The 20,913-nt window shown below is 35.1% G+C and overlaps 1 protein-coding gene across 5 annotated transcripts in view; it reads left to right on the forward strand.

Moving 5' to 3' along the window:
• The window catches only part of slc25a25b (solute carrier family 25 member 25b), a 30,528-nt gene that overhangs the window by 4,148 nt on the left and 5,467 nt on the right, over positions 1 to 20,913 (forward strand). Inside the window, exons 1-7 of one of the 5 annotated variants that reach the window (XM_087252684.1) lie at positions 7,248 to 7,548; positions 9,908 to 10,034; positions 11,996 to 12,083; positions 12,443 to 12,478; positions 13,351 to 13,462; positions 16,542 to 16,700; positions 17,735 to 17,887. In XM_087252684.1, coding sequence (XP_087108810.1) covers positions 7,390 to 7,548; positions 9,908 to 10,034; positions 11,996 to 12,083; positions 12,443 to 12,478; positions 13,351 to 13,462; positions 16,542 to 16,700; positions 17,735 to 17,887 — 834 coding nt within the window. In that variant the 5' untranslated portion in view covers positions 7,248 to 7,389. 5 annotated transcript variants of the gene reach the window in all.

A 20,913-nucleotide genomic window follows, 5' to 3' on the forward strand; every position in this document is an offset into this window, starting at 1 on the left:
ATTTTTACATGATTGCAGTAGAGCAGCTCTGTTTGCAATCAGGATTGTTTGTCGAATCTGTGGATGAATGATTCCAATAGGCGTTCAGTTTCTTGCTGCTTCGTTTTGCTTTTATAAGACCATCAGGAGGCAGGCATATTCATTTTGTGTATCTCGGAAGTGCTTCAACCAAATAATTTGGTATATAGTTTCCAGTAAGACTTTGATCAATCGACTTTACTCTTTAGAGACTCTAAATGAAGCTGATTGCCTACTTGCATAGTAACGGCTTTATGTAAACAGTGTTATCTAAAGTGCCTCATATATTAATCCAGTTTATCCCACATCCAAATGTTTTTCTCAGTCTCATTAAAAATATCCATCTAATGTAAAACTTTATCTTTTCTATTTTGGAAAATCACAGGTTTGATGTTATGTGTATATGCTTTAGCTTTCTTAAGTTTTTTCTGTTTTTCACTTATTTAAATATACGTTTGCTTTATTTATTGAATTTGAAGTGCAGCAATAGCTAGCAGCCAGACCCTTCATCACATTCAAAGGGCTGGCTGAATAATTTAGGACCTCTATCGTCACATATTAATTAGTTTACGAGTACATGAGGCCCCTGAAGAACAGGGATGAACCACTTCTGTTATTGGGAAATTACTATTTATTTTTTTACTTTGATTATGTACATTTTACAGGCGCCAAAACCTAATGTTGGACTGCATCTTTGAGGAGTTTGGGATTTTTTTTTTTGAGAGGCTTGGGAGGAGATGAAAAGTACATTCATTGCGTAATATTATGTTCTTATGTTGCTTCATCCTGTCTTAACTTTAGGAGGTGTTTATTGTGAAACATAATGATTGACAGTAGACACTATGGTATGACTTTCTGTTTTTACCATAATGTCCTGTATATATTGCTTTTGCACTAAAACATTATATACAAACATAAGGGAAAAAAGTGGGTAAGTATTGTGTGTTTGGTCTAAAAGGCTGATTATACTCATGGGTCTGCCAGTTTGCTTGAGTTGCCATAAATTTCCGTTCGATGAGCGCACAAAATTTCGAGAGAAAAGTCAAGTGAACAGTTTGTGCGTCACCGTGTTACATTTGAGTTGAAAAGAATCACTTTGAAGAGATTTTGGTACAGACATCTTTATGATCCGTCTATGCGTGATCATAGGGATAACCAGATAAGATGGCCAATAATTCTTGACTTGAAATTGCAAAAAAAAAAATTGGTAAAGTTTAGAAAAACTTAAGAGATAAGTTTGTTAAGGCAAAAAGAGAGGCAGTGGCAAAAATGGAGATCCATGTGGTTTTAATACACACAGAATGTTTTTCCACCATTTATAGGATTTACACTGCTGGATATATTGCAATTATAAAACTAAAATGAATTGCCAAACTATTTCTTTAATAACTGGAAAGGAATATTTTACCTTATTGGTTTACAATATACTGATGCCTTATTTTTTGGCTTTATTGGTGATAATGGTCAGGAATGCTGGATGCTTATTGCCTTTTTTGCATTTAAATAGAGGACTAGCCAGACAGTAATGTGTGAATTGTGGAGTGAGCTAAATCTAACAAATAAAAAAAATAAAAACGTCAGTATTTGTACTATTTATTTTGCTTTTATTCTTGCCATAATAAAAAAATATATTTGTAGAGCAACCCATGTTCTGTTGTCATTAAAATTTAATAAACTTTAATAGAGTAGTACATAAGTACAGAAGTACTATATAGAACAGTTAGAGATGTGAACAAAAGCTAGTGATGCATCAAAGTTTGATTTGTAAAAAAAATCTTGAGAGGTTCTGAAAATCTTTATATCATTTAAATAATTTATAAAATAATTAGTTTTAAAAATCTTGAATAATATTATTATAAATTAATAATTAATACGAAATGCATACAAATCTGGGTCAGCGCAGTGTTTAATGATTACTCATATTAACCCTCATTTGTTGTTAACAAACGAGTTGAGAATCAAAAGACGTGAAAGAGAAACCATATAAGAGCCGCACTATTCTTAAAGTGACAGCACACAATATTCCTGCTGCCGCCTGTTTTCATTTTTAATCAAACAAAAAAAGGAGAAAATCCCTCACTGCTCTTGACTGAAGGGCTTTTGTAGCTAAAGTGTTTTTGTTTCAGTGAAGATGTTTAAAGCACAGTTTAAACATAACAGATTTAATAACTCATTTCTTATAACTGATCTCTTATCTGTGCTATGATGACAGTACATTATATTTTACTAGATATTTTTCATGATACTAATATTCAGCCTAAAGTGACATTCAAAGGCTTAATTAATGTAATTATGCAAGTCATTGTCTAACAGTAGTTTCTTCTGCAGACAATCAAACATATATATTGCTTAAAGTGGCTAATAATATTGAGCTATTAAATTAGATTTCAAAATATTTAAACCTGCTTTTATTCTAGCTAAAATAAAACAAATAAGCCTTTCTCCAAAAGAAAAAATATTAGAGGAAATACTGTGGAAAAATTCCTCTGTTAAACATCATTTGGGAAATATATATATATATATATATATGGATGAATAATTTTGAATTCAATTGTTTTGAATAATCGTGATTATGATTTTTCCCATAATCAAGCAGCCCTAGTGCGCGCAATGTCAGCGGAGGTGAAAGGTATAAATCAGCCTTCAGATCCTGTTGTGAACAGACTTGGCATATCTTGTTTTGTTATTTTCATACATTTACATAGTAATCAAATAACAATCACAACCATACCATTTGTAATGGGGCTGAACAATATATGAATTGAGCATCGATATCGCAATGTGTTTATCCGCAGTAGACACATTGCAGGATTAGATTATTTATTGGACATTAAAGGTTAAGATATTAATTAATATTTACACAATAATGACCTTATTATTTTACATTAGATATATGTTCAATTTCTGTACTGTTTGACTACCCAGAAAACCGTAAAGTGCTCTTTATTTTGATTTAACTTTTTCTGCTTGTAATGTGTTACATTTTATGGAGTTTTAATTTAATCATTAAATTAACGAGATTTAATTTAATCATCCTAAATTCATGAAAATTGATGAAATTGATCAGAATAGAGCTATTTAAGTGATCTACTGGATTTATATTTATATTGAAATATATATCACATCAAAACAAATGTCAGATTTTTCCAACAACATACAGCCCACCCCTAATTTGTAAAACACAGTAAAGAGTTATATAGAAATCTAACTGCTGATCTCAATCTCTCTGTGAACTAGATGGTGGCTTTAGTAGCTGCATTTTCAATCTGATCAATAAAAAGTAATCTGGTTCAAACGAGCTCTATTGAAATCCTACAATTTACAAGAAAAATGACCAAGGAAAGATTCATTTGCACATTTATATTCCTGCTGTGCTTGGCCAGAGGCTTTTACAAAGAAACCTATAACCATAATGCAGTTCTTTGATTCCAAAAGGCTCATATCATTTATTATTGATTGAATGAAGCATGTTTGTATAGGTGAGTGTTAGAAATGCATGGAATCACCCTGGAGGCGTTACTAGGGAGATCCTGATGATGACAGAATGGCTTTACAAAAAAAAAAGCAGAGCGTAGAAGAAACAGTCAGCAGAATTTCCTCAGAGCTGAGTGGGCGAGAGATCCCTACATCAGATGGCTGTATTTCATCTTCTGGTTGGCTGCTTGAGCGTTGTCAGACTGGCACAGCCAGTGTGGAGCTCTGTGATTGGCTGAGGCACAGCTGCAGTGAGGTTGCAGCTTTTTTCACTGCATCACTTTTTTGCCGGCTGTAGATGCAGCCAACCTGCAGCAGCTCGTGCATCAGAAAATACACGCTCTTAAATCATGGAGTCCCTTTAAAAGTTAGATTAATAGTTGTAATGCCGTTGTGTTTTTCATCTTTTTGGCTTCTTTGTAGTGTGATAAGAAGATTGTGGAGTGAAGTCTCTTTCTTTTTTTTTTTCCTGTATCTGGTTCCTATACTGTTTTCTTTTTTGCAAACGACTTTGCTCTCAGTGAAGAACAAGTTTTTTGGACAGTTTGTTCCAGAACGGTTTGAGATTGTGTTGAAGCGGTATTGAGAGTTTGTTGATTGGAGCTTTTCAAAGTTTTGACTTGGTCACTGGGTTTCTGTGGAAACGCTGTCGGATATGCCAGTTAGCTGTGGAAATGGTGTGGTGGTGTCCTGATCTGCCCACATCCTCCCGGGCTTACTTATGACTGCCTAAGCAGTTTCCCTCTGCATACATATTTAATCATCTGTAGACATCATTTCTTAGGTTGTAAGTCAATGATACGACAAACAATCACAAGCTTGATGTTGTGATTTGTTCAATACACAAACTCATAAGTTGGCAAGAGCAAACTCAGAGAAGATGTTCAAGGATCTATGGTCGACCCTTTCCCGGTGGTTCCTGGGAAATACGGCATGCCAGCATGGTACCACAGGGTCAACTGGAAATGTAGAAGACTTTGCAAAAAAGGAGGACCAAGGACAAGCAGGTACACCGGCCGGTCAAAAGAATAGTGCACCGTCCCCAAGGAAAACTACAGTCTTGATTATGGTGGCGCCCCCTAAGGATCTCCAGCAGGTACTGCAAAGGAAATTAGCTTATCAACTTTAAAAAAAAAAAAAAAAAAAAAAACTTTGTATTAAAATTTTATACTTTTGGTTTATGTTTGGAATGTGGTAACTTATGAACTGCTACTTGGTCAGTGAGATTATTTTGAGGAATAAAATCTTTTCAGCTCACACAATCTAAATGAAATCTGCACATCTGTAAGTTTTAAATGAGTGCAATGTAGTTTCAGTGTTTCCCGCATGATTGGTGTGTAGACTGCAAATGATGACAAAGGAGTATAAAGTCTTTGCGTTGACTTGTACGTGGATTTTAAAGGTGCTGGATATAAGTTTTGGACTCTTCTAAAGTAGAAAAATACCATAATATATTTGCAGATATTTAAGAAACATCATGCTAAGTGAACATTTTTGTTTATCTGAAAAACATTGCTCAGTTATTCTGCTTTGAAAATATGAGTTACGTACCGACACCTCTGTCTTTGTTTTGGTCATGTAACCCGCCCAATGCAAGTTTAGGCAATTAAGTTTCAGCACCATATGAAGACATTCATTTACAAAGGCTCTCAAAGCATGCGTCCGTGACTGAAATGCGGATCTGGTGGACAGTAGCTAACTCCGAAATGACATGCAGATTCAAAGTTCCACATGAGGTTATTATTCATTCATTCATTCATTCATTTATTTTTGGCTTAGTCAATCCATACACACTCATTCACTAAGCACAATTTAGTCTACCCAATTTACCTGTACTGCATGTCTTTAGACTGTAGGGGAAACCGGACCACCTGGAGGAAACCCAAGCAAACGCTGGGAAAACATGCAAACTCCACTCAGAAACTGACCCAGTCAAGGCTCGAACCAGCAAATTTCTTGCTGTGACGTGACAGCACTACTTACTGCGCCACCTTGTCACCATGAGGTTATTAATTAGCAAATAATAAAAATAATATGAACGTAAACATTAGGTGAGCAGGTTATATTGTAACCCTGTGTCCTAACAACACGCTACTTGACGAGATTTGCAGTCATGAGTAGTTTGGGTGTTTGTACTAGACAAACACAACAGAAATTTAAATACAGCATTTCAGAAGCACAGAATAAGCACTCCCGAAATGTTAAGGTTTTTAGAAGATTTAGAAAACCATTTCTAATAAGTCAATTTAAGAAGTTGGTTCGAACAAAAACATTTAATATGGAATATATTCCTATCGCGCACCGGTGCTTTTATATAGAACACTGGTTCCTGTTGGTCCTCAATCTGGCAACATGCGTTTGTTCTAAGATAGGAATGCAATACCAAGTTCAACCACTGGGTGTCAAACTCACAAACTGCATCTTTAAATGGTTGTATACCTCAGTTCAGAGTATTAATATCAGTGGTACGTATTTTTTACACGTATAAAAAGTTTCACTTTTTCAAATGCACTTTTTTTGTTAGGTTTTTTCACAGTTTAAGTGTAAATTGTAAAACATTTTGGGGTAACCTATCCCATCATTGAAATAATTTCACACAAGTGCACATTCTGTGAACTAATGGTCAATACTGAAGCAGGAGGAGTTAAAGGCAGTTACAGGAGCAGAAAATGTCCAAAAAACTCTTTGCTGTTATTTTAATTTTATTAACCAAACAGATAAATAGGAGACAGTGATGCAGAAACTGATGAGTCTTTTTTTTCTTCTTCTTCATTTTTTTCTTCTTTTGCAAATTTAAAATCTCCCATGCATGATGTGATGTGAATCTTTCCTCACACATCTTTAGTAATTCACAACCTCTACTGCTCTTAAAGTATTATTATGGTCAATTCTGGCCCTGGTCAGGCTCTGCTGGGAAAGACTGTGTTCTGGTGACAGGATTAGACTCCATTACATTGTGTATCATCAGATTGACTTATCTGTTATCTCTGGAGACCAAGATTAATTGCACACTGGGCTCAGTAAAGCTTTTGCTGTTTTATGACCACCGATTTCACTAATTACTTGTCATTTAATTGACCCTTTGCTAAGCCTTTGGTAACCGTTGTTGCAGGGTCAGATTAGTGTTACCAACTTCGTCCATTAAGAAATAAATGGGGTTTTTTGAGAAACTTAGCTTAAATGTGTTGCATTTTAAAAGTTGTATTATTTTTATGAAGCTATTTTTAATGGTTTTGTTACTTTTAAAGGCGTAGTTCACCTAGAAATGCTAATTTTCATTATTTGCTCATCCTCCACTTGTTCTGAACCTATTTGAGTTAAATTTTCTGCTGAACAAAGGACAATACTGAGAAATATTGCAAAAATAATAGCTATTGACATCTTTTTGTTCCCATTATGGGTGTCAATCGTGGCTTTTTCCTTCAGAATATCTTGTTTTGTGTTCAGTATAGGAAAACAATTATAAAATGTTTAGAACCATGGAAATGTTATATGTAAATGAATTGTCTTTTTTGGCTGAACTATCTCATTAATAAGTTTATTTAATTGATATATATATATATTAAATAACATCAGTAAACATCAATTGTTCTCATTCAAAGTATGTGGAGTTTCTACATGCTAATATTAGATGTGCTGTGCATGACTGTCAACCTTGAAAACTGCGACACCAATAAGCCTTGTTAGAAGGTGATGCTGTACTGTATGTGACGTAAGCCAATTGTGCTTCAGTGCGCAGTACATGTTCGAAATGGGAGGGATTTCTAGGTCCCTTAATCCCATGTGTCAGAAATACCGGCTTTATACTCCTGATAGCTTTAAAGAACAGTCCAGAGCTGTGTGAATCAATCTTAAGTTTTCAGTTTTTATTATTTATTGATTTATTTCTAGCTGAACATGTTGTGCTTGTGTCTGTACGTGCCTGTCCATATCTCAGAGCGAACAGAATTTGAGTATTTCGAGTCTGAGAGTTTACCAGTGCAGCTAAAGTCTCTTTTTAAGTTAAGTTTATTTCTTCCATCACAAGAGTTTGATTCGTACAGGAAATGGCGAAAGGTATGTCATCTGACTTGTTTACAATAAGGTTTGATTATTTGATGAATTTACAAACATTGAATAATTATGAACAATGCTTTTATTAATCATTGTTTAACATTTACTAATGCTTGATTAATATTCAAATTCATGCTTGTTAAGATTAGTTAATGCAATGCGAGTTAACATGAACTAACTATGAACAACTTTCATCTAACATTAACAAAGATGAATGAATACTGTAATAAACATCTTTTTCACTCTTGATATATTAACTGGCATTAACTAATGCAATCTTATTGTAAAGTGTTATTGTAATATGGTGCAGTGCTCTTTTTGATTTCATGTTATTTTGTTTTGCCTAATCTCAAACAATGTCAATTTAGTGTTAGAAACACACTATTATAGTCGATTTTTTTTTCAATAAATTTTTAGCGTTTTGTAGTTTGTTTTATTAGATATTAACTGTTTTATGGCCTATTATTTCAGTTTCATTTCATTTCAGTAAGGTGCATAGAGTTTTTAATCTTTAAATAAGTTCTATATAAATTGGATAACATATAAACAGCTTTTCTCAATTACCAAACTATGTAATATTTTAGTTAACAGTAAAAACACTATGGATTTAGTGTTTTATTCCCGGAAAACAATTATTCAAAGATGATTCCTTGGATTTGTAAACAATTTATTCGGGCTGAATTTCAACAGTTGCGCATTACTAAATTTAATTTGTGTGTTTAAATTCAACCCACATGGATTGTTAGCAACAATTTTGCAGACATTTTTTTCAGTGTAGAAAATGAGGAAAATTATCCTTCGTGTGGTTTTTAGATATCAATGTGTGTCCTGGTCATTCATGCAAAGACTTGCTTTGTGGGATGAATCAATTAATTTAGATTATTGGACTTCCGTATTTTAGCTGACATAAGAATCCAGAATGTGTGTCATTTTTTATGTTTGTCTAAATGATATTAAACTTTTTAATGTCAGTTAAAATATTTTTTAAACTTTTAAATTTTTTAAAAATTCTGCACAAAATGTCTAAAAGTTGGAAGCAAACAAAAATAATGGACATTTTCTACCACAAAATGTAATCGATTGCGAGCGTTACTGTTCTCTCATTGAATTTCTTTTCTGGATTCATTGTATTAGGAAATCTATCTATTGTAACAGAAATCTGAACTTCAGAAGGTTAATGCCATGAAATTTTGTTTGCATTCTCATGACCCACATGTCTGCAGTTGAGTCATTGCAGCGTGTGGATTAAGTAGTGAAGAAGACAGCTATCTTTAACCTGCTTTATACTGACACGGCTATTTGAGACTTGGCTGGAGGCCTGAGATCTCAAATGATGCAGACAGACACAATAATTCTTGCTGAACTCTGGAGAGAGATCCTAAATGATGTCTGATAGCACCAGTCTGTCACTAATTGAATCAAAATAATTGAAAATAATTGCATTATTATTATATTATTTTGTAGTTATTACTTGCAATTATAAGACATACAAATTTGAAAGTAAATATAATAATTGCAACACATCTACAACAAGTTTTCGAAGTTTTACATTTTGTAATTAAGAGCTCGTCACTGAAAAGGCTCAGTCTTTTCTGCATTTCAGCCTCAAAATAAACATTTTCAATAAGTTAAGGTTACAACATCATAAACTAAGAGGGTTATATATTCAAGCTTAATGTCATGTTTCTATTTTAATATTATAACATTACATATGAACAACAGCAGCCTCTTTTTATGTTTATTAGAAGAAGGCATGGAAGATTTTAGTGAGTGAAAGTCAGGAAAAGTCAGAAATTATGGCTTAAAGTGTGAACCTGTTATTCAAACACAGTTTCACATAAGCTATCATTAAGTCCCCTAAAGTAGCAGAGAGCAGTAAATGATCTGTTACTGTGTTCAGGTTGACAGTGGCTCATTATGAACTGCTGATGTCACTGGGTGGAGTGTTTATTTTTTCTGCGTGTGGTTGAAAATGTTTAGCCGTAGACAGACAGATCACTGTGTCGGTTCAAGAGATAAGCGAGCAACATCAGCAGGGATTCATTCTGTGGGCTTCGTTTACCATTAAAGCTGGAAACTCGTCTTTCCAGGACACTTGGGGTTAATCATTAATCCTCCTTCTCCATCCCTTTCCATTACCTTCAATTATCTGCTGCTGGATGGTTCAGACAGCTCGTGTCCTAAAGGTCAAACGTTGTCAGGATGGACCTTATAAAGCGGATGCTCCTTCAATACTCTCTTAATCAAACAAAAGCCATATGTCTGTCCCGAGTGGCCCATTAGCTCAACACCCCGAACAACAACTGACCTCAAAAAATATTTTTGGTTCAGTCTTGATGTTTTTTTTCACTATGTGTTTTAGAAAGTCGTCAAGGCTGGAGATAAAGACCTGGATGGTCAGTTGGACTTTGAGGAGTTTGTGCACTACCTGAGGGACCACGAAAAGAAACTCAGGCTGGTCTTCAAGAGTCTTGATAAAAAGAACGATGGTAAGAATTTTTTAGTCAACTACACCGGAATTCGAATGTGTGAATCTGTTGCTAACTTTACTGAACTTCAACACTTGACATTTTTACCGCAGACGGGGGTGGAGGTTGTAGTTAGAATTACCAATAAACCATTTTCTCAGAGGATGACAAGCTGACAAAACATTGTTGTCATGCTGATACAAGTTTTATTTATGGAAAAAAATACAAAGCACTGCTGTGTTTGGGTGTTCTGTGTTTGTCTACTGAAATGTGTATATTCTATACAAATTGAAGCTGATCAGTCTATTCTTGTCACGTGGCTCCCAGTTCGCCTGCAGGATGCATTCAACAAGCCGCGCACCTCCATTGGAACCCATGAACTTGTGCAAACTCTAGAAAAGACGCAATATCCAAACGTCATTTGCGATCTCTATCATTTGATCTTACACAGACATTGTGGATTCCCCTGATTTGTTGACAAATGGGTTGTGGATTCATTCCTTGGCAGTTCATGGGTCGTTCACTGGGCCTTTTTCTCTTTGCAAAGGAACTTTCCGAAGACGTCTGTTTCTTAGGGGCCGATCACACCGAACACGCTTTTATGTTCCAAAAACGCAAGTCGCAGCTCACTGCTTTTTTTGTTGACAATAAAAAAGAACCGCTGGATGCAAAAGTGTTGCTGTTGATATTAATATAATTTTAGTATTTAATAATATTGTGATATTCTAGACTTGTGAAGTCATAGAGCTCCTGATAACTCAAAACAACAACCACAAGTCTCTCCTCCATATTCAAAAGTCTTAGTTGTTGTCTTGACAACACAAACATTGCACCTCAACGAAAACCCTACCTCTGCTTTCATTTGGAGAATGAAAAAGACGCGAGTGATGTACACTCTTCTTACACTCAGAGCTGACTTTTTTTTTCTCAACTGCGAGCCCATGGCGCACGAGCGAAAACGGGAGGCATAGCAGGCAGTTAAAATATGAGGCGCAAAGGGTGCATAAGCAGCGCACAAAATGTTCACGGCCGTTAGTAAACCATTTAAAAAAAGGTTTAGTGTGAACGACCCCTTACTTATTTTGCTGCTTGTGGGTTAAATTTGGGCACTCAGGTGATCAAGATATAACCTAGAGGATACAGTCATTTTAAAAGATTAAAGATCGTTCAGATTTGGATAATAAATAAAACAAAAAATAATTAATGATTTTTTGTGCAGCCTCATACCAATTGATCCACGGACCAGTACTGGCTTGCAACTTGGTGGGTTGTTGCTAGATCAGATATAGTTGCGGCCGGAAGTTAACGAAAATTATTTCTAATATTTAAAAAATTACCCAATAAATTGTATTTTTTAATGCCTGCCCCAACCCTAAACCCAATCGTCACAGTACTGTAAAATGATTAATTATTGTTATACAGTGTCATAGAAATGTTGCTATATTGATGTCCGTATCGCACTTCTGGCCTGCCGCATATCCGATCTAGACTTTAGCGGCCCAGTCGTTGAGGACCACTGAACTAAACGACAAGCTTGCAGAAAATACCACGTGATATAGTCACAACCAAGCTGCACATTTTCAACACTGGTTTTATCTTGTGGTTTTACACTGGTTTTTACTGGGCTTATGACTTTTGCAGGAATTAATTAACTGTAATAATTAACAGGAACTAATTATGGATATCAATAAAATAACTAAACAATGTGCTTTTTAAAAGTTATGCTACCACATATACCCAGTTTTTCCAAGACAGTGCAAATGCTTTTGGGGGATTATTTAAAGAAAATATTTAATATTTAAACATTAGATGATTTTATTTGTATTTTATTTGTACAGTTTCATTGTTTTTCAAAGTTTGAAAGTGTTTGTGTATATATGCTTTACTTGTTTTGTCACCTTCTTGAGGCCACCTTAGAAGTTTTAATTGTTAAATTGATAAAAAAGACAATTGTTTTAACATTTCTCCTTTTAAATCTGCAGGTCACATTGATTCGCAGGAGATCATGCAGTCACTACGAGACCTTGGGGTTCATATATCTGAGGAACAGGCTGAGAAGATCCTCAAGAGGTTAATTTTTTTTATTTTTTTTTTTTTTTACTGATTTGTATCATCAGTCCATCTTTCTTTTTAAAAGCTGACTGATCTATGTACAGTAGTATCTAGGTGACGGAAAGAACACAGCATACAGTTAACACAGCATATCTCACAAATTTATACACTTCATTGTTTTTTGACATTCTTAAGCTTCTTAAATGTCTTCTCCAACAGTACGAAGCAAACTAATTGAGGCACAAACGTTCTATTTGTTTTCTGTCTGTGTGACCGTGTACTGTGTGCGTGTAAAAGTCTTTCGCTTTCTGTATGTGTTTATCACTCTCTCCTTCTTGTGATCCACCTCTACCCTCTCTCTCTGCTCATCTTATCAGAATAAGGAGGGGTCATATTTGTGCCCCTATAATGTAGTAAGTAGAGGTCTTCTCCCTGCACGTTTGCCTTGCTCTGCATTTGCATTTCATCCGCTGTGTGTGTCATCTGTGCTGCTTTGTTTTGGGGTTTTTTTTCCCTCTCTCAGTGGCTGTTTTGTCCCATGTGAGTGTTTTATTTTATTTTTTTAAAGGAGCTAATTGTGGATGTAATTTAGGGTGTTTTACAGGACATTTCCACAGAGGAACTCTTTCTTAAACTTATTTAAAGAAGATAAATACGTGAAGGTCAAAATGGTGGTGAAGCTCTGAATTCAGAGACTTTTTTTTGCATGCAAATATGGAAAAAATTAAGAAACTACTTGAAAATTCTAATCATTTTGAGGATTTTCTGAATTTATTAGGTATGTGCTTGAGTAAAAATATTGTTTTATTCTGTATTAAGCCCTGATCATTTTTATTCTTTTGAGAGAAATAACAGTTGTTTGAACTCTTAGTCAAAATATTTTCAATTGTTGTTGTATTATCAGGGCCACATATTGCTTCATACACTTACTGGAAGTCAAAATATTCCCTTTGAGTTAAAGACTATGTCTCAGAACATGCTTGACCAGTTATCATTTTAGCCACTAAATGACAACATTTTTATGTTATATTTGAAAGATATGTCAACAATAGTTTGCAGAACAAAGCACTAATTATATATTACTCAAACTGTGGACTCTTCTTTTTTTTCCCCCATTTAATGTGTATGTTATTTTTATTTTATTTTTGCAGCTTGATTGTACATGATGAATTTTGCTAGAATAAAGCTGGTCTCATTTAGATTAGCTGCTGCTATCCAGAGCCACAGTTAGTATATGAACATTAGTTAATTTTTTGCTCTCTGCTTGTTGTTTTTATCTGAACAGTATGGATAAAAATGGTACGATGACGATTGACTGGAACGAGTGGAGAGACTATCACCTTCTTCACCCCGCCGAAAACATTCCCGAAATCATCCTCTACTGGAAACACTCTACGGTAAACAAAAACCACACCGTGCTTTACAATTCAAAGTTTCCAGAGCCAGTTTTCTTTCATTGATCCTTTCAGGAAGTCTCTTCATTGTGTTTAATGTGCTTTTCACTGAGAGACAACACACATCCTATTAAAACTGGAGAAGCGCTTCAACCTCAAGTCATTTAGTTCTGCTAAGCCTGCTTAGTTAAATTTGTAGCCTTGCACTTGAAATACTCATGAATGACACAAAAGGGGGTCACCGTGAACCTGATCCTTTTAAACAGATCAACAGTGTCTTGACGTCACTGACTTGACCTTTTTTGACGCTAAATGCTTCCTAATAGATGATTCTAGCACCTGTGCACAGTTATTTCTGGAATTGTTATGTTATTATCATGGCTGCAAAACAAGTTCTTGCAGAACAAATTAGCGAATCTTACTCTTCGGCTTAAAGGGACTGTTCACCCAAAAGTTCTTTGCTGTTAAACACAAAATAAGTTTGTTTGTTTTGTTTTGGTTTTTTTTTTTGAAGAAGAAGAAGAAGAAGAGAAAAGTTGTTAATTGGTAACCACTGACTCCAGTAGTATATGTTTTTCCTACTATGGATATCAACAGTCAGTTACCAATTTCCAACAATATTCAAAATATCTTCTTTTGTCTTTAATAAAACAAAAACTCAAACTGGTTTGGGACAAGTCAACGGGGGGTTATTGACAGAATTTTTTCCATGGGCATTTATGAATGGTGAAGATGCTGCAAAATGTCAAGTCAGCAATGAAAAACATTTAAAAGGTTCTATGGGTCACACTTTAATAATAAAGGTACAGGTTGCTATAAACAAACCCTTTTCTAAGACCTTGAGCTCCACAAACTAATTTTCTGCTTATTAACAGTAAGTAAGGTACTAGTTGGGTTAAAGTATTGGGTAGGAGACTCCACATTTTCAATTTAGTCCAGTAAGGGAATGGTCACTGTAAGAGACTTGTACGTGGATGGTAGGTTTGCTACATTCCCTCAGCTGAAACAAACATTTAATCAGTTACATCATAGTTTTTTAGATATCTACAGCTGAGAAACTATGTTCGTACATCTATCTCCCACTTTGAACTAGAAGCAAATGAGCATGATGTATATAAATTACTTTCTGCCTCTCCTGATACCTCCAATTTGATTTCCCATTTTGTAGATACTTTTACTGATCAGTTTACATTGTATTTGAGTACTACCTTGTATTTGAATGATTCCTGGGAAAAAGATTTAGGCATTCATATTACAAATGAGGACTTGAAAAAATCTATCAAGGTCATAAATACATTTTATATTAACTCAAGACACCAACTAATCCAATAAAATTTTTTGCATCTGCTTCATTGTTCTATTCCACTCTCACTTATACAACTGTGAATCTGAGGAAGGCTCCTTAGGACATCTTTTTGAAATTTTCAGATTCTAAGGGTTATTTTTGTGAGCTCGCTCTCGATCTAGCAATCGCTGTTTTTAATTGGTCTGACTCACTTCGTAGGTTCAGTCATCAAATTCAATAAGCTGTCCAATATGGAATGGTGATAGCTACAAAATTATTCTTTGTCTATGGAAAAAGGCATCAAAACCACTTTTTAGATCCTGGCTTTTAGAATTTTCTAGTACTTTACATTTGAGAGAGACTTAAACAATCTTTCTGATAGCATCGCTGGCTTCAAAGCCACCTGGAAACCCTTTTTTAATTATCCGTCAAATGCCAAGGATAACAGTTTTAGGTATGATCCTGTCATCATCTGCAAGCTCTCTATATTGCCTGTGCCCACTGGCTTAGAAATATGTCTAACATTGTTAATCTATGTATAAAACTGGAGGAACTGATGTAATGGTTTTTAAATCTTTTGTTTTATTTTGTTCACCTATTCTTTTCCGTCTTTATAATTGTTGTTTTGTATTGTTCTGTTTTGCTTTAAGGTCAAAATAAAAATAGAATATTCAATAAAAGAATTATTGTGTAGGAATAGGGATGTAGCGCAAGATCATATTTTATACAGTAAATATTAATAAACAGCCAATATCTTACTAACAGACTGCTAATAAGCCAGTAACTAAAGTGTTTCCTAAATTTGGACCTAGAAAAACACTAATAGTTTTTATCGAAACTGCATTTGTATTAAATTGGTACTTAAACGTTTGATCTTTGTCAAAGGTGATTTTTTTGTATTAATGACATTACATTGTTAAATGTTTAATCTGTATCTGTCATGTAGTGGCCAATAAGGCTGGTAGGGCAATAAATATGAATACTACTGCTATGTTAATATAATAAAAAGGCTCACACTTTACAATAAGCCTTTATTAGTTGATGTTGGCTTGTGTATTTACTAACACTTTACTTGTACAGTGTTTATTAAGCATAGTTTAACATTTAATAAAACATTACTGAAATCCAAAGTTGTACTTTTTAACATTAGTTTATGCACTGTGAGTTAAAAAGGACTAAAAGTGACTGGCTTTATTTAAATTAACATTACATTAACAAAGTTTATAAATATTGTGAATTCATTCATGCCTGTAAATATATTACAATAAGGTTGTACTAGTTAAATGTTAGTTAAGTGCGAACATAAACGAATTATCAAATATTCCACCCTAAAACCAATGAAAGCAATGAAAAGATATCAAATTACAAATGGATAACCTATAACAGGGGTGCTCAACCCTGTTGCTGGAGATTTACCTTCCTACAGAGTTCAGCTCCAAACCTGATCAAACACACCTGAACCAATTAATTAGGACCTGAACAGCACTTGATAAGTACAGGCAGGTGTGTTTGATATGGGTTTCAACTGAAATCTGCAGGAAGGAAGATCTCCTAGAACAGGGTTGGTCACCCCTGACTTATAAAGAAAAAAAACTAAATTTAAAAATAGATAGATAGATACAGTAGATAGATAGATAGATAGATAGATAGATAGATAGATAGATAGATAGATTAGATAGATAGATAGATAGATACATTCTTCTTTGTTTATACTTGTTTTGTAAAGTCTAGAGATTTTGCCTGCTTACAGAAGCTCATGTTCTCTTGTACATATAATTTCTCATGTCCTCTTTACAGATATTTGACGTGGGGGAAAGTATGTTGGTACCGGATGAGTTTACGGCAGAGGAGAAGAACACAGGAATGTGGTGGCGACACCTGGTAGCAGGAGGTGGAGCAGGCGCTGTGTCCCGTACCTGTACTGCACCTCTGGACCGCCTCAAAGTTCTCATGCAGGTACCAGACACAATCACACTACCAGTGCAGGACACTGGACACAAGATACGTAGATATGTCCAAATTTGGTATGTATTATTATGTTATTTTGCGGTTTTATGGTTCTTTGCCATATTTAAAAACACACACACTTATACATAAACACTTATATAAACATGTATATACTGTGTGATGTTCCTGGCATACATAATAAAATTATTTAAAGTGCTTATTTTGAAAGCGTTGTGCAAACATGAAAGTTTTTAGAATGGGAAAACTATTACTTTTTTGATTACCATATTCAGCATAATCAGATTATCATAATCATGTAAACATAGCCTTACATTAACCTTAAGTCTTTGGATACAACATTAAGGTGAATAAATGGTAAGAAAATAATTTTTTTGAGTGATTTTTGAAGTAAAATGATGGTTTTCTCTTTTTAAGGTGTAAAAGTATTCCTCTGATGAAAAAGTTGAATATTCAACATCATACTAGTCTTTATTGATACAATTTCTTGAATATGCTGAATTGATTTTTTTCACCTAAATGTTGAAAACCTTCTTTATTTGAAAGGTCAAACTTATTCAGGTTTTGAGAAAAGAAAAGCATTTATTTAAAATGAATGATTTTGTAACATCCTAAATGTCATTATCGTGGCGTGTACTCATCATAGCTGTTGTTGCCACAGAGACACAAATTATTCATTAGACACTCTAGGCACAAATCCCAGTATGAAATCCCACATCAGTCGAAGTGTAAGTGTTAGTAAGCTGTTATTCACCATTACTGTACAGTCACTGCGGCTCATGATGTTCTGTACTTTGAATTAGTGCCTTGGTGTGGGTGATCATGTAAATTTAGAAAAAAAATTCCAAGTCAAACTAGAACCTGTTTCATTTGTTAGATTTTGAAGATATCAACATATTGATTTGGATAAATTGAATCATAAGACTAAAGCTGTATTCACCTTAACTTCACTCTTTGTAAATGTGTTCAGAAAACTATATTTCTTAGTAAATCGAGATGTTTTACCTCTGGAATGGTGTTGACAGGTTCATGCAACGCGCAGTAACAGCATGGGTATCGCTGGAGGATTCACCCAGATGATTCGCGAGGGTGGACTGCGCTCACTGTGGAGAGGCAATGGGATCAATGTTTTGAAGATTGCACCTGAATCTGCTATCAAGTTCATGGCATATGAGCAGGTAATTCATCTTTATTTCTTTAGCTCTTTTACAATGTAGATTTTGTCAAAGCAGCTTCACATAAACGTTCTAGTAAACTGAAACTATGTCAGTCCAGTTTTCAGTTTCAGAGTTCAGTTCAGTGTGGTTTGAATTTCACTGCTGAAAGTCCAAACACTGCAGAGCTAATCTACCGATGCATAGCCTGAACCATGAAAGCCAGTGGCATCAGTGGTGGGGAACAAACTTCACCAATTGACTTAAGTGAAGGAAAAAATCTCAAAAGAAACCAACCTTAGTTGAACACAACCATTTCTCCTCTGACCAAACCTCTTGTGCAGAGCTGCAGTCTAGGTGCCGGATATTATGATAAACATTATAATAGCTTATAAGGCAAACATAATCTTATTAAAATATTACATTGTGACCAAATAACCCTTTTGCTCATGTTGTCAAATTAATTGTTTAATTTGTAACGAATATTGAGCTATAATAGAGGTTAAAACTGCTGAGCAGAGACAACTTTTTGGTTAACAAAAACTATGGAAAAACACTACTTACTATTTTAACTTCAACAACTAAAGCCTAAAACGCACTGTGGTTTTAAAGCTTAATGCTGCCTCAGGAGTGGGTCCTAAATCCCTTTCATTCCCAGTCACTTGTCCAACTGTTCCAAGTATATTTCTATTGATAGTGCAGATTGATGTAGATTAGCAAGATACAGCCTCATCCAATGTCTGCACTTTTTTCTGCCTAAGTCATGAGAAATAAACATTTGCGATGCAAAGCATTTTTGGTGGTAATATCGGAAATCAGTATTGCCCAATAAACGCTTCTTTTAATGTTTTTTATCGGCTCAGTAAGAAAATAAACTATTGGCAAATAAATAATTCATTATTTCCATCAGTTTACACCAGAACAGAGTTCCCATACATTCTGAAAAAACCTAGAAATCTACAGGGTTGTTTTCCAGTCAGGAGATTGATGGATTGACCAACTGTCCTGGAAATAATGCTTCTTGTCCTGGGTTTTTCTGTTTGAGCTGAGCTAGGTCTTGGTCTCTGCTGCGCAATGGCAATTACATTTAGATTTGACCCTCCGAGGTTCCTCTAACCGTTTGTGACCAACGCCGGTCATGAATTACCTGTAAAAGCTTCTGGAAAGGTCTTGGAATTGTCCTGGAAAATGATTCATTAAAAGGAGTAAGCACCCTGTAGAGCAAGAGTGCCCAATCTCTGTCCTGGAGGGCCGCTGTCCTTCATAGTTTAACCAAACTTCCTTTAACACACCTGCCTGGAAGCTTCTAGGCTGCATTCCAGTCCATTTCACTCATTAACTTTTCTGTTCTCTACATTCCCTCCGATGTACGTCATTGATTACGTTACACAAGTGTCCACTACTGGTTGAACATCTGATTGGGTTTAAATGCAACGCCATAAATGTTTGAGCACTTAGAAACTACGCTGTTGTGACGTAACAGTCGTATTAACGTGAAGTCAACTCGTTCCCTCAGTCAAAATCAAGAAATCGAGGGTATGTCCATGTAAACTTCCCTTGTTCACTTGATGATGAAGTGGAATGCATTTTAAAATGGCCAGAGGGATTCCACTGAGGGAACAAGGAAAGGGAAGTTTGTGAGTGCGTGCCTAAAGGTCGAATGGAACTTCAACAACTAATGCCTTAAGCGTACTGTGGTTTTTAAAGCTTAATGCTGCCTCGAGACGAGAGTGAGTCCTAAATCCCTTTCATTCCCTGTATGAAGTCAGTAGTTCTAGTATACCTAGAAAGAGCTTGATCAGCTGGTTCGGATGTGTAAAATTGAGGTTTGAACTAAACTCTGAAGATCACCTGGCCTCCAGGGCTGAATTTGGGCAACCTTCCCTGCTGTTGAGGGAAGACGAGGGCTGTTTCTCAATTCCAAGAATGCAGAGAACGGACAGTTCTTGTGAAGAGCAGTCTTGCCAGATCACCTCAGAAGAACAAACTCGGGATGTGATGTGATGCTGCATTCTCATGACCTTCATACGTTTTTAACAGAAAATGATTTAAACGTTACAGCATTCATACAAAGATTTATTGTTTTTCCCAATATATATATATTGTTTTTCCCAATATATACTATGCATAAAGACCTTACAGATATACTTTGCACAAAAAGAATAAAACAGATTTGAATTTGAATTTCAGCAAATAAACTCCCTTAATGTGTTTATTCCTTTATTAAGATGTTCATGGTAATGTTTACTTTCACCATCTCATTTAGGGAAACTCCAGAAACAAATAGGTTGTATCTCTGAACTTTAATAATAAACCTATATAAAATGCTGCGCTTCCCACCTCCAGTCGCAATGACTTCTGGGACTTCTAGAGCAAGTTAGATGCTCAAGTCTGCATCGACAAGTCCTCAATATCAAGAACACATCTGGAAAGTTGCACACTTACTCCGTTCTTGCGGTCTTGAGTTTTGGAACTGAACTTTGCCAGTTGATGATGACGTTACACGAGAATACAAGGACGCAAGATCACTGAAGAACACATTGAGAAACAGCCAAGATATCTGCAGTGTGAGGAGTTTTCACAGTGAAAAAAAGTAGACTTGGTGTCTGTGTGAAGTAAAACATTTATTTGGCATAATAAGAGATATTTGTATTGGCAATCTTCAGTCAAAGTCTGACCAATTGCTTTCTTTTCATTAGTTTGATGACTTCAGCCACAATAATCTTAACCATGTCCCTCTTACCGTTAATTTGCTAAGAGGGAATGATGCACAAAAAGAAAGCCCCGGACGTTACTTAATATTTGGTTTCAGTTGGAATGTCAGCATACTGAAATAAAAGTCCCAGCAACGTCCTGCTCACACAGATTTTAAGAATAGCAAATAGTAAAATAAACAATTTCAAAACTGCATATGGCAATTGATTTTGGGGAAAAAAGATTTTGATATTTCCTTCCAGCTTATTTTTCTTTGCAGTAAATTCAGTGTTGATATGTTGTATACAAATTAAATATAAAGAAAACTTGTTCATGTGTTTTATACCTTGCATTAC

This window comes from Danio rerio, chromosome 5 (genome assembly GCF_052040795.2).
Source record: "Danio rerio strain M-AB ecotype USA chromosome 5, GRCz13ab, whole genome shotgun sequence".
Taxonomy (NCBI): domain Eukaryota; kingdom Metazoa; phylum Chordata; class Actinopteri; order Cypriniformes; family Danionidae; genus Danio; species Danio rerio.